This window comes from Oncorhynchus tshawytscha, linkage group LG14 (genome assembly GCF_018296145.1).
Source record: "Oncorhynchus tshawytscha isolate Ot180627B linkage group LG14, Otsh_v2.0, whole genome shotgun sequence".
Taxonomy (NCBI): domain Eukaryota; kingdom Metazoa; phylum Chordata; class Actinopteri; order Salmoniformes; family Salmonidae; genus Oncorhynchus; species Oncorhynchus tshawytscha.
This window is the reverse complement of record NC_056442.1, coordinates 55869843-55885369: the sequence shown is the minus strand read 5'-3', so window position 1 is coordinate 55885369 and position 15527 is coordinate 55869843. Positions and strand designations below refer to the sequence as shown.

Here is a 15527-nt window from a genome sequence, read left to right as displayed (position 1 = left end):
GAGAGAGGAGCACGAGAGAGAGAGAGAGAGGAGCAAAAGAGAGGGAGAGAGAGCGAGAGAGAGAGAGAGAGAGAGAGAGCAGCATAAGGGAGAGAGGAGCACAAGAGGGCTCCTGAGTGGCTCAGTGCTCTAAGGCACTGCATCTCAGTGGTAGAGGTGTCACTACAGTCCCTGTATCACAGTCGGCCGTGATTGGGAGTCCCATAGGGCGGTGCACAATTTTTGTTTTTATTTCACCTTTATTCAACCAGGCCAGTTGAGAACAAGTTCTCATTTACAACTGCGACCTACAATTAGCCCAGCGTCGTCCAGGTTTGGCCGGGGTAGGCCGTCATTATTAACTGACTTGCCTACTTAAATAATGGTTAAATATATATATATATATATATTAAAATAGAGAGAGAACCATGAGAGAGAGAGGTCACAAAAACAGGAGAAAAAAACCTCTCTCTCACTGCCTGGGCTTCATACATCTAATACTCACACAGTACATCTATGTACTGAAATACAAGAGACACACACACACACACACACACACACACACACACACACACACACACACACACACACACACACACACACACACACACACACACACACACACACACACACACACACACACACACACACACACACACACACACACACACACACACACACACACACACACTTACTCTCCCACTCTCTCCCTGGAAGCTCTTGAGCAGAGGAGCCACTTGCTTTCTGACATCCTGAAAAGACGAAGAAGAAACAGTTTAGCAGGTTTCCAGAGAACATAAACACACTGATAAACACACTGATAAACACACTGATAAACACACTGATAAACACACTGATAAACACACTGATAAACACACTGATAAACACACTGATAAACACACTGATAAACACACTGATAAACACACTGATAAACACACTGATAAACACACTGATAAACACACTGTACCAATCTATAGAGGTGTTACGTCGTTTCACCTAACACTGGCTGTTCCACCTAACACTGGCTGTTCCACCTAACACTGGCTGTTCCACCTAACACTGGCTGTTCCACCTAACACTGGCTGTTTCACCTAACACTGGCTGTTTCACCTAACACTGGCTGTTTCACCTAACACTGGCTGTTTCACCTAACACTGGCTGTTTCACCTAACACTGGCTGTTTCACCTAACACTGGCTTTTTCACCTAACACTGGCTGTTCATAGCACATTTAAAACCCAACCTCAGCCACAGAGTCCTGTTGTTATAGCATTAGGTCAAGAGTCAGTGGTTTCTGATTAGATACCGAGTCAAGTATAGACCTCCGGGAACAAGCACATCCACACACTTGTCAGTTAGCTTGACTAAAACCCTGTTGAGATGCAGCGCACCGTTCACCACAGTAAGACAGAATGGGTCATCCTGTACAGAGGGATCTACCTGCTGGGCTCCCGGCTACTTATAGACACACATTAGATCAGGAACACATCATCAATCTAACTACATAGTGGTGTGTGTGTGTGTGTACACTTTCATTATAATGAACTGTCTTTTCTCTTGTTTTACTGCCACAGGGTCTGTATTCCCAAGGCTTAGGACAGGGCCTGTATTCCCAAGGCTTAGGTCAGGGCCCGTATTCCCAAGGCTTAGGTCAGGGCCCGTATTCCCAAGGCTTAGGTCAGGGCCCGTATTCCCAAGGCTTAGGTCAGGGTCTGTATTCCCAACTCTTAGGTCAGGGCCTGTATTGCCAAGGCTTAGGTCAGGGCCTGTATTCCCAACTCTTAGGTCAGGGCCTGTATTCCCAACTCTTAGGTCAGGGCCCGTATTCCCAACTCTTAGGTCAGGGCCCGTATTCCCAACTCTTAGGTCAGGGCCTGTATTCCCAACTCTTAGGTCAGGCCCCTTATTCCCAACTCTTAGGTCAGGGCCCGTATTCCCAACTCTTAGGTCAGGGCTGTATTCCCAAGGCTTAGGCCAGGGCCTGTATTCCCAGCCGTTAGGTCAGGGCCCGTATTCCCAGCCGTTAGGTCAGGGCCCGCATTCCCAACTCTTAGGTCAGGGCCCGTATTCCCAACTCTTAGGTCAGGGCCCGTATTCCCAACTCTTAGGTCAGGGCTGTATTCCCAAGGCTTAGGTCAGGGCCTGTATTCCCAGCCGTTAGGTCAGGGCCCGTATTCCCAGCCGTTAGGTCAGGGCCCGTATTCACAAAGCTTAGGTCAGGGCCCGTATTCCCAAGGCTTAGGTCAGGGCCTGTATTCCCAAGGCTTAGGTCAGGGCCTGTATTCCCAAGGCTTAGGTCAGGGCCTGTATTCCCAAGGCTTAGGTCAGGGCCCGTATTCCCAAGGCTTAGATCAGGGCCCGTATTCCCAAGGCTTAGATCAGGGCCTGTATTCCCAAGGCTTAGGTCAGGGCCTGTATTCCCAACTCTTAGGTCAGGGCCTGTATTCCCAAGGCTTAGATCAGGGCCCGTATTCCCAAGGCTTAGATCAGGGCCCGTATTCCCAAGGCTTAGGTCAGGGCCTGTATTCCCAAGGCTTAGGTCAGGGCCTGTATTCCCAAGGCTTAGGTCAGGGCCTGTATTCCCAAGGCTTAGGTCAGGGCCTGTATTCCCAAGGCTTAGGTCAGGGCCTGTATTCCCAAGGCTTAGGTCAGGGCCTGTATTCCCAAGGCTTAGATCAGGGCCTGTATTCCCAGCCGTTAGGTCAGGGCCTGTATTCCCAAGGCTTAGGTCAGGGCCTGTATTCCCAAGGCTTTGGTCAGGGCCTGTATTCCCAATAACCTCACCCCCAGGGGTTATATCAAATGTAATGTATATTATGACCCCACTGACCCTATTGTCACCTCATCAGGGGGACACCCAACAACCTATTGAAATAATGACATCGCCTCCTTCCTCCATCACTAAACACTCATCACCCCACCCGTCAAATAAATTAATAATCTGGTAGAGATAGAGAAACCTAACCTGGTCCGACTTGAATAAACCTAACCTGGTCCGATTTGAATAAACCTAACCTGGTCCGATTTGAATAAACCTAACCTGGTCCGACTTGAATAAACCTGGTCCGGCTTGAATAAACCTAACCTGGTCCGGCTTGAATAAACCTAACCTGGTCCGGCTTCAATAAACCTAACCTGGTCTGACTTGAATAAACCTGGTCCGGCTTGAATAAACCTAACCTCGTCTGACTTGAATAAACCTAACCTGGTCCGACTTGAATAAACTTGGTCCGGCTTGAATAAACCTTACCTGGTCCGGCTTGAATAAACCTAACCTCGTCTGACTTGAATAAACCTAACCTGGTCCGGCTTGAATAAACCTAACCTGGTCCGGCTTGAATAAACCTAACCTGGTCCGGCTTGAATAAACCTGGTCCGGCTTGAATAAACCTAACCTGGTCCGACTTGAATAAACCTGGTCCGGCTTGAATAAACCTAACCTGGTCCGACTTGAATAAACCTAACCTGGTCCGGCTTGAATAAACCTGGTCCGGCTTGAATAAACCTAACCTGGTCCGACTTGAATAAACCTGGTCCGGCTTGAATAAACCTAACCTGGTCCGACTTGAATAAACCTGGTGCGGCTTGAATAAACCTAACCTGGTCCGGCTTGAATAAACCTAACCTGGTCCGACTTGAATAAACCTGGTGCGGCTTGAATAAACCTAACCTGGTCCGGCTTGAATAAACCTAACCTGGTCCGACTTGAATAAACCTAACCTGGTCCGACTTGAATAAACCTGGTCCGGCTTGAATAAACCTAACCTGGTCCGACTTGAGTAAACCTGGTCCGACTTGAATAAACCTGGTCCGGCTTGAATAAACCTAACCTGGTCCGGCTTGAATAATCCTAACCTGGTCCGGCTTGAATAAACCTAACCTGGTCCGACTTGAATAAACCTGGTCCGGCTTGAATAAACCTAACCTGGTCCGACTTGAATAAACCTAACCTGGTCTGACTTGAATAAACCTAACCTGGTCCGACTTGAATAAACCTAACCTGGTCCGACTTGAATAAACCTAGTCCGGCTTGAATAAACCTAACCTGGTCCGACTTGAATAAACCTGGTCCGGCTTGAATAAACCTAACCTGGTCCGATTTGAATAAACCTAACCTGGTCCGATTTGAATAAACCTAACCTGGTCCGACTTGAATAAACCTGGTCCGGCTTGAATAAACCTAACCTGGTCCGGCTTGAATAAACCTAACCCGGTCTGACTTGAATAAACCTAACCCGGTCTGACTTGAATAAACCTAACCCGGTCTGACTTGAATAAACCTGGACTGAGGTGGATGAGTCTAATTTAGTCTGTTGTCATCTGACTTCTAGGCTGGTTATTCAGAGCTAACCTCATATCAATTATTATACCATGGCATTGTTGAATACTTGTTTCTGATTGGCTGGACACGGTACATCAACACGGTACATCAACACATTATATCAGCAAGGTACATCAACACATTATATCAACACATTACATCAACACATTATATCAGCAAGGTACATCAACACATTACATCAACACATTATATCAACACATTATATCAACACATTATACCAACACATTATATCAGCAAGGTACATCAACACATTATATCAGCAAGGTACATCAACACATTACATCAACACATTACATCAACACATTATATCAACACATTATATCAACACATTATATCAGCAAGGTACATCAACACATTACATCAGCAAGGTACCTCAACACATTATATCAGCAAGGTACATCAACACATTATATCAGCAAGGTACATCAACACATTACATCAACACATTATATCAACACATTATATCAACACATTATATACCAACACATTATATCAGCAAGGTACATCAACACATTACATCAACACATTACATCAACACATTATATCAACACATTATATCAGCAAGGTACATCAACACATTACATCAACACATTACATCAACACATTATATCAGCAAGGTACATCAACACATTACATCAACACATTACATCAACACATTACATCAACACATTACATCAACACATTACATCAGCAAGGTACATCAACACATTACATCAACACATTACATCAACACATTACATCAACACATTTACATCAGCAAGGTACATCAACATTACATTACATCAACACATTACATCAACACATTATACCAACACATTACATCAACACATTATACCAACACATTATATCAGCAAGGTACATCAACACATTATATCAGCAAGGTACATCAACACGGTAGAATTCAACGGCTACAGTTCATTTTTACATGTTTTATGTTTGAGCTGCTTTTTGAAAGCTCAAGTCGAATTGAAAACATTATTGGCGTTGTTGAATTAGATTTTCATAATAGCAAGGCTACAGGACTGATGGTTTGGTGAGCTAAACTAGCGAGTCTGTCTGTTTGGTTACCACGGCAACCACTGTCGGAGTAAACCTGCTAGCTACTTCAGCGGATGCTAAAACACATGTCTAGCGGCAAAATGTGTTCAATTATAGCCGTGGACGGAAAAAAAAAGGGGGAGAATCAACCAGGGGCTCAATGGCTTCTCAGGAACATAAGGCAACTCTGTGGAACACACCTTCGTTTAGTTTCCAAGGAACGCGTAGCCACTCGTTAAACTCCCATTACGGCGACGTTCCTAATAACAACAACGATGCTTTGATTCCAGTCTGTGTTTGAACAATTAGGGTTGCCTTGGAAACACACGACAATAACCAAGGGGGGCATCCCGCGGGGAGAAACAGGACAGACAGAATGATCCTGGTCAGCAGGAACGTCACATAGCACATTAAAAACAGATAAAGACCAGGTCATTACAATCCAGAATGGAGGGGGAGCAGTATTTCGGGAATTTTGCATGTCTATATTTTCCTGTCCTCCTCTAGAGAAGAAGGTACTGTCTCTGTTTCAGCTGGTATGGTCAGTCTAGCTGTATGGAGGAGAAGGTACTGTCTCTGTTTCAGCTGGTATGGTCAGTCTAGCTATATGGAGGAGAAGGTACTGTCTCTGTTTCAGCTGGTATGGTCAGTCTAGCTGTATGGAGAAGGTACTGTCTCTGTTTCAGCTGGTATGGTCAGTCTAGCTATATGGAGGAGAAGGTACTGCTCTGTTTCAGCTGGTATGGTCAGTCTAGCTATATGGAGGAGAAGGTACTGCTCTGTTTCAGCTGGTATGGTCAGTCTAGCTATATGGAGGAGAAGGTACTGCTCTGTTTCAGCTGGTATGGTCAGTCTAGCTGTATGGAGAAGGTACTGCTCTGTTTCAGCTGGTATGGTCAGTCTAGCTGTATGGAGGAGAAGGTACTGTCTCTGTTTCAGCTGGTATGGTCAGTCTAGCTGTATGGAGGAGAAGGTACTGCTCTGTTTCAGCTGGTATGGTCAGTCTAGCTGTATGGAGGAGAAGGTACTGCTCTGTTTCAGCTGGTATGGTCAGTCTAGCTGTATGGAGAAGGTACTGCTCTGTTTCAGCTGGTATGGTCAGTCTAGCTATATGGAGGAGAAGGCACTGCTCTGTTTCAGCTGTTATGGTCAGTCTAGCTGTATGGAGGAGAAGGTACTGCTCTGTTTCAGCTGGTATGGTCAGTCTAGCTGTATGGAGAAGGTACTGTCTCTGTTTCAGCTGGTATGGTCAGTCTAGCTATATGGAGAAGGTACTGTCTCTGTTTCAGCTGGTATGGTCAGTCTAGCTATATGGAGAAGGTACTGTCTCTGTTTCAGCTGGTATGGTCAGTCTAGCTATATGGAGGAGAAGGTACTGTCTCTGTTTCAGCTGGTATGGTCAGTCTAGCTGTATGGAGGAGAAGGTACTGTCTCTGTTTCAGCTGGTATGGTCAGTCTAGCTGTATGGAGAAGGTACTGCTCTGTTTCAGCTGGTATGGACAGTCTAGCTGTATGGAGAAGGTACTGTCTCTGTTTCAGCTGGTATGGTCAGTCTAGCTGTATGGAGAAGGTACTGTCTCTGTTTCAGCTGGTATGGTCAGTCTAGCTGTATGGAGGAGAAGGTACTGCTCTGTTTCAGCTGGTATGGTCAGTCTAGCTATATGGAGGAGAAGGTACTGCTCTGTTTCAGCTGGTATGGTCAGTCTAGCTATATGGAAAAGGTAGTGCTCTGTTTCAGCTGTTATGGTCAGTCTAGCTTTATGGAGGAGATGGTACTGTCTCTGTTTCAGCTGGTATGGTCAGTCTATCTGTATGGAGGTGAAGGTACTGCTCTGTTTCAGCTGGTATGGTCAGTCTAGCTGTATGGAGAAGGTACTGTCTCTGTTTCAGCTGGTATGGTCAGTCTAGCTATATGGAGGAGAAGGCACTGCTCTGTGTCAGCTGTTATGGTCAGTCTAGCTGTATGGAGGAGAAGGTACTGCTCTGTTTCAGCTGGTATGGTCAGTCTAGCTGTATGGAGGAGAAGGTACTGCTCTGTTTCAGCTGGTATGGTCAGTCTAGCTGTATGGAGAAGGTACTGTCTCTGTTTCAGCTGGTATGGTCAGTCTAGCTATATGGAGAAGGTACTGTCTCTGTTTCAGCTGGTATGGTCAGTCTAGCTGTATGGAGAAGGTACTGCTCTGTTTCAGCTGGTATGGTCAGTCTAGCTGTATGGAGAAGGTACTGCTCTGTTTCAGCTGGTATGGTCAGTCTGGCTGTATGGAGGAGAAGGTACTGTCTCTGTTTCAGCTGGTATGGTCAGTCTAGCTGTATGGAGGAGAAGGTACTGCTCTGTTTCAGCTGGTATGGTCAGTCTAGCTGTATGGAGGAGAAGGTACTGCTCTGTTTCAGCTGGTATGGTCAGTCTAGCTGTATGGAGAAGGTACTGCTCTGTTTCAGCTGGTATGGTCAGTCTAGCTGTATGGAGAAGGTACTGCTCTGTTTCAGCTGGTATGGTCAGTCTAGCTGTATGGAGAAGGTACTGCTCTGTTTCAGCTGGTATGGTCAGTCTAGCTGTATGGAGAAGGTACTGCTCTGTTTCAGCTGGTATGGTCAGTCTAGCTGTATGGAGAAGGTACTGCTCTGTTTCAGCTGGTATGGTCAGTCTAGCTGTATGGAGGAGAAGGTACTGCTCTGTTTCAGCTGGTATGGTCAGTCTAGCTGTATGGAGAAGGTACTGCTCTGTTTCAGCTGGTATGGTCAGTCTAGCTGTATGGAGAAGGTACTGTCTCTGTTTCAGCTGGTATGGACAGTCTAGCTATATGGAGAAGGTACTGCTCTGTTTCAGCTGGTATGGTCAGTCTAGCTGTATGGAGAAGGTACGTTCTATATCTATAAGTGTCCAGATATCTGTGACAAATGTTTAAATCCTTTGAAACTAATGTGATTTCTGGATTCAAATAAAGTATTTAAAATGTGTGTGTTTGTGTATCAATGCCTGTGTGTGTGTGTGTGTGTGTGTGTGTGTGTGTGTAGGTGTGTGTGTAGGTGTGTGTGTGTAGGTGTGTGTGTGTGTGTGTGGTGTGTGTGTGTGTGTGTGTGTGTGTGTGTGTGTGTGTGTGTGTGTGTGTGTGTGTGTGTGTGTAGGTGTGTGTGTAGGTGTGTGTGTGTGTGTGTGTGTGTGTGTGTGTGTGTGTGTGTGTGTGTGTGTGTGTGTGTGTGTGTGTGTGTGTGTGTGTAGGTGTGTGTGTAGGTGTGTGTGTAGGTGTGTGTGTGTGTGTAGGTGTGTGTGTGTAGGTGTGTGTGTGTGTGTAGGTGTGTGTGTGTAGGTGTGTGTGTGTAGGTGTGTGTGTGTGTGTGTGTGTGTGTGTGTGTGTGTAGGTGTGTGTGTGTGTGTGTGTGTGTCACCTCCGGCGTGTTCTTCTTGAAGTCGCGGCTCTGGTCGATGAGTTTCTTCCTGGACTGTTCGCTCTCATCCTGTCTGTTGGCGAGCTGTGTGGCGGTGGCGTCTAGTTCTCTCTGAAACACACACACACACACGTGTTGTGAGAGGCTTTGTAGGGCGCAGCGGTCTGCATCTCAGTGCCTGATGCGTCACTACAGACACCCTGGTTCGAATCCAGACGGTATCACAACCGCCCGTGATTGGGAGTCCCATAGGGTGGCGTATAATTGGCCCAGCGTCGTCCGGGTTTGGCCCGGGGTAGGCCGTCATTGTAAATAGGAATTTGACGGACTTTCCTAGTTAAATAAAAATATTTTCCAACAAATTCTCTCCCCTTCTTCCCCCTCTCCTACTCCTCCTCAACCCTCTCCCTCTCCTCCTCAACCCTCTCCTCCTCAACCCACTCCCTCTCAACCCTCTCCCTCTCAACCCTCTCCCTCTCCTCCTCAACCCTCTCCCTCTTCTCCTGCCCCTCTCCTCCTCAACCCTCTCCTCCTCAACCCTCTCCCTCTTCTCCTCACCCCTACCCGTTCTCCACCTTCCTCCCCATCCCTCTTCCCCCCCTCTCCCCTCTGCTCACCCAGGAGAGAGATGATGCTGCTGGTAACACAGCACTAATAACTTAAATACCAAATTATTTATTTTACACACATTACCATAGGAGCCAATAGAGACAAATCTACAGCATCCCCAGACACTCAAAAAGCCCACATCGTCTAGACTCAATGGGAATACCAGAATAGAGTTATCGAGCAAAAGAAATGACAAATCCTATTCTATCATAGATCCATCTCTTGCCAGACTGATCCCAGAACAAGATCCCAGACCAGATCCCAGTGGGTGTAAATCCAGACTGATCCCAGACCAGAACCCAGTGGATGTAAAGCCAGACTGATCCCAGACCAGAACCCAGTGGGTGTAAAGCCAGATTGATCCCAGACCAGAACCCAGTGGGTGTAAAGCCAGACTGATCCCAGACCAGATCCCAGTGGGTGTAAAGCCAGATTGATCCCAGACCAGATATAGACTACACTAGAGAGGGAGGGACAGATATAGACTACACTAGAGAGGGAGGGGAGGGACAGATATAGACTACACTAGAGGGAGGGACAGATATAGACTACACTAGAGGGAGGGACAGATATAGACTACACTAGAGAGGGAGGGACAGATATAGACTACACTAGAGAGGGGGACAGATATAGACTACACTAGAGAGGGAGGGACAGATATAGACTACACTAGAGAGGGAGGGACAGATATAGACTACACTAGAGAGGGAGGGACAGATATAGACTACACTAGAGAGGGAGGGACAGATATAGACTACACTAGAGAGGGAGGGACAGATATAGACTACACTAGAGAGGGAGGGACAGATATAGACTACACTAGAGAGGGAGGGACAGATATAGACTACATTAGAGAGGGAGGGACAGATATAGACTACATTAGAGAGGGAGGGACAGATATAGACTACATTAGAGAGGGAGGGACAGATATAGACTACACTAGAGAGGGAGGGACAGATATAGACTACACTAGAGAGGGAGGGACAGATATAGACTACACTAGAGAGGGAGGGGAGGGACAGATATAGATTACACGAGAGAGGGAGGAGGAGGGACAGATATAGACTACACTAGAGAGAGAGGAGGAGGGACAGATATAGACTACACTAGAGAGGGAGGGACAGATATAGACTACACTAGAGAGGGAGGAGGAGGGACAGATATAGACTACACTAGAGAGGGAGGTACAGATATAGACTACACTAGAGAGGAAGGGACAGATATAGACTACACTAGAGAGGGAGGGACAGATATAGACTACATTAGAGAGGGAGGGGGAGGGACAGATATAGACTACACTAGAGAGGGAGGGACAGATATAGACTACACTAGAGAGGGAGGGACAGATATAGACTACACTAGAGAGGGAGGGGAGGGACAGATATAGACTACACTAGAGAGGGAGGGACAGATATAGACTACACTAGAGAGGGAGGGACAGATATAGACTACATTAGAGAGGGAGGGACAGATATAGACTACATTAGAGAGGGAGGGACAGATATAGACTACACTAGAGAGGGAGGGACAGATATAGACTACACTAGAGAGGGAGGGACAGATATAGACTACACTAGAGGGAGGGACAGATATAGACTACACTAGAGAGGGAGGGACAGATATAGACTACACTAGAGAGGGAGGGACAGATATAGACTACATTAGAGGGGGAGGGACAGATATAGACTACATTAGAGAGGGAGGGACAGATATAGACTACACTAGAGAGGGAGGGACAGATATAGACTACACTAGAGAGGGAGGGACAGATATAGACTACACTAGAGAGGAAGGGGGGGGACAGATATAGACTACACTAGAGAGGGAGGGGAGGGACAGATATAGACTACACTAGAGAGGGAGGGGGAGGGACAGATATAGACTACACTAGAGAGGGAGGGGAGGGACAGATATAGACTACACTAGAGAGGGAGGGGAGGGACAGATATAGACTACACTAGAGAGGGAGGGGAGGGACAGATATAGACTACACTAGAGAGGGGGGGGGAGGGACAGATATAGACTACACTAGAGAGGGAGGGGAGGGACAGATATAGACTACACTAGAGAGGGAGGGGAGGGACAGATATAGACTAGTGTAGTCTATATATCACTAGAGAGGGTGGAGGAGGGCCAGATATAGACTACACTAGAGAGGGAGGGGGAGGGACAGATATAGACTAGTGTAGTCTATATATCACTAGAGAGGGAGGGGGAGGGACAGATATAGACTACACTAGAGAGGGAGGGGAGGGACAGATATAGACTACACTAGAGAGGGAGGGGAGGGACAGATATAGACTACACTAGAGAGGGAGGGGAGGGACAGATATAGACTACACTAGAGAGGGAGGGGAGGGACAGATATAGACTACACTAGAGAGGGAGGGGGAGGGACAGATATAGACTACACTAGAGAGGGAGGGGAGGGACAGATATAGACTACACTAGAGAGGGAGGGGGAGGGACAGATATAGACTACACTAGAGAGGGGGGGGAGGGACAGATATAGACTACACTAGAGAGGGAGGGGGAGGGACAGATATAGACTACACTAGAGAGGGAGGGGGAGGGACAGATATAGACTACACTAGAGAGGGAGGGGAGGGACAGATATAGACTACACTAGAGAGGGAGGGGGAGGGACAGATATAGACTACACTAGAGAGGGAGGGGAGGGACAGATATAGACTACACTAGAGAGGGAGGGGAGGGAGGGGGGAGGGACAGATATAGACTACACTAGAGAGGGAGGGGGAGGGACAGATATAGACTACACTAGAGAGGGAGGGGGAGGGACAGATATAGACTACACTAGAGAGGGAGGGGGAGGGACAGATATAGACTACACTAGAGAGGGAGGGGGAGGGACAGATATAGACTACACGAGAGAGGGGGGGGGAGGGACAGATATAGACTACACTAGAGAGGGAGGGGAGGGACAGATATAGACTACACTAGAGAGGGAGGAGGAGGGACAGATATAGACTACACTAGAGAGGGAGGGGGAGGGACAGATATAGACTACACTAGAGAGGGAGGGGGAGGGACAGATATAGACTACACTAGAGAGGGAGGGGGAGGGACAGATATAGACTACACTAGAGAGGGAGGAGGAGGGACAGATATAGACTACACTAGAGAGGGAGGAGGAGGGACAGATATAGACTACACTAGGGAGGGAGGAGGAGGGACAGATATAGACTACACTAGAGAGGGAGGAGGAGGGACAGATATAGACTACACTAGAGAGGGAGGAGGAGGGACAGATATAGACTACACTAGAGAGGGAGGGAGGGGGAGGGACAGATATAGACTACACTAGAGAGGGAGGGGGAGGGACAGATATAGACTACACTAGAGAGGGAGGGGAGGGACAGATATAGACTACACTAGAGAGGGAGGGGAGGGACAGATATAGACTACACTAGAGAGGGAGGGGGAGGGACAGATATAGACTACACTAGAGAGGGAGGGGGAGGGACAGATATAGACTACACTAGAGAGGGAGGAGGAGGGACAGATATAGACTACACTAGAGAGGGAGGAGGAGGGACAGATATAGACTACACTAGAGAGGGAGGAGGAGGGACAGATATAGACTACACTAGAGAGGGAGGAGGAGGGACAGATATAGACTACACTAGAGAGGGAGGAGGAGGGACAGATATAGACTACACTAGAGAGGGAGGGGAGGGACAGATATAGACTACACTAGAGAGGGAGGAGGAGGGACAGATATAGACTACACTAGAGAGGGAGGAGGAGGGACAGATATAGACTACACTAGAGAGGGAGGAGGAGGGACAGATATAGACTACACTAGAGAGGGAGGGGAGGGACAGATATAGACTACACTAGAGAGGGAGGAGGAGGGACAGATATAGACTACACTAGAGAGGGAGGAGGAGGGACAGATATAGACTACACTAGAGAGGGAGGGGGAGGGACAGATATAGACTACACTAGAGAGGGAGGGACAGATATAGACTACACTAGAGAGGGAGGGGAGGGACAGATATAGACTACACTAGAGAGGGAGGAGGAGGGACAGATATAGACTACACTAGAGAGGGAGGAGGAGGGACAGATATAGACTACACTAGAGAGGGAGGGACAGATATAGACTACACTAGAGAGGGAGGGACAGATATAGACTACACTAGAGAGGGAGGAGGAGGGACAGATATAGACTACACTAGAGAGGGAGGGGGAGGGACAGATATAGACTACACTAGAGAGGGAGGGACAGATATAGACTACACTAGAGAGGGAGGGGAGGGACAGATATAGACTACACTAGAGAGGGAGGGGGAGGGACAGATATAGACTACACTAGAGAGGGAGGAGGAGGGACAGATATAGACTACACTAGAGAGGGAGGGGAGGGACAGATATAGACTACACTAGAGAGGGAGGGGAGGGACAGATATAGACTACACTAGAGAGGGAGGGGGAGGGAGGGGGAGGGACAGATATAGACTACACTAGAGAGGGAGGGGAGGGACAGATATAGACTACACTGGAGAGGGAGGGGAGGGACAGATATAGACTACACTAGAGAGGGAGGGACAGATATAGACTACACTAGAGAGGGAGGGGAGGGACAGATATAGACTAGTGTAGTCTATATATCACTAGAGAGGGAGGAGGAGGGCCAGATGGACAGAGAGGGAGGAGGAGGGCCAGATGGACAGAGAGGGAGGAGGAGGGCCAGATGGACAGAGAGGGAGGAGGAGGGCCAGATGGACAGAGAGGCTTAAAGAGCAAACAGTTTTTACATTAAGAGACAGAATTCTGTTTTCTTCATAGCGCTGCACTTCTTTCTCCGTCTACTGACGCAGGTGAAATGGGTTAAGAGACGCAGATCATTTGTTTCTCCGTCTACTGACGCAGGTGAAATGGGTTAAGAGACGCAGATCATTTGTTTCTCCGTCTACTGACGCAGGTGAAATGGGTTAAGAGACGCAGATCATTTGTTTCTCCGTCTACTGACGCAGGTGAAATGGGTTAAGAGACGCAGATCATTTGTTTCTCCGTCTACTGACGCAGGTGAAATGGGTTAAGAGACGCAGATCATTTGTTTCTCCGTCTACTGACGCAGGTGAAATGGGTTAAGAGATGCAGATCATTTGTTTCTCCGTCTACTGACGCAGGTGAAATGGGTTAAGAGACGCAGATCATTTGTTTCTCCGTCTACTGACGCAGGTGAAATGGGTTAAGAGACGCAGATCATTTGTTTCTCCGTCTACTGATGCAGGTGAAATGGGTTAAGAGACGCAGATCATTTGTTTCTCCGTCTACTGACGCAGGTGAAATGGGTTAAGAGACGCAGATCATTTGTTTCTCCGTCTACTGACGCAGGTGAAATGGGTTAAGAGACGCAGATCATTTGTTTCTCCGTCTACTGACGCAGGTGAAATGGGTTAAGAGACGCAGATAATTTGTTTCTCCGTCTACTGACGCAGGTGAAATGGGTTAAGAGACGCAGATCATTTGTTTCTCCGTCTACTGACGCAGGTGAAATGGGTTAAGAGACGCAGATCATTTGTTTCTCCGTCTACTGACGCAGGTGAAATGGGTTAAGAGACGCAGATCATTTGTTTCTCCGTCTACTGACGCAGGTGAAATGGGTTAAGAGACGCAGATCATTTGTTTCTCCGTCTACTGACGCAGGTGAAATGGGTTAAGAGACGCAGATCATTTGTTTCTCCGTCTACTGACGCAGGTGAAATGGGTTAAGAGACGCAGATCATTTGTTTCTCCGTCTACTGACGCAGGTGAAATGGGTTAAGAGACGCAGATCATTTGTTTCTCCGTCTACTGACGCAGGTGAAATGGGTTAAGAGACGCAGATCATTTGTTTCTCCGTCTACTGACGCAGGTGAAATGGGTTAAGAGACGCAGATCATTTGTTTCTCCGTCTACTGACGCAGGTGAAATGGGTTAAGAGACGCAGATCATTTGTTTTCTGATGGTCTGCGTTTTGAAAATGCACATTTCTGAACTCTAACGCGACATTTGGGAAAGGAGTTGCCGCGTCGGACAAGAACCACAAGGACTCCGCTATAAACCACAGAATCTACAGATCATTTGAAATGGCTGGTTTCTTTTCCCAAGGTCTCAATGCTACGTACCAGTTCTACCAGAAATGTCCTTCTGGGTCATCACTT

At 47.4% G+C, this 15527-nt stretch overlaps 1 protein-coding gene across 5 annotated transcripts in view; it reads right to left on the bottom strand.

Moving 5' to 3' along the window:
• Nucleotides 1–15527, bottom strand: part of LOC121839296 (protein CASP-like) — a 158962-nt gene that overhangs the window by 110107 nt on the left and 33328 nt on the right. For 4 of the 5 annotated variants that reach the window (XM_042297697.1, XM_042297700.1, XM_042297699.1 and 1 more), the window contains exons 2-3: nt 8746–8856; nt 686–731 (exon numbers count right to left, since the gene is read on the bottom strand). In XM_042297697.1, the coding sequence (XP_042153631.1) occupies nt 686–731; nt 8746–8856 (157 nt within the window). The remainder of the gene's footprint in view (nt 1–685; nt 732–8745; nt 8857–15527) is intronic. The other variant, XM_042297701.1, reaches the window with a different exon arrangement.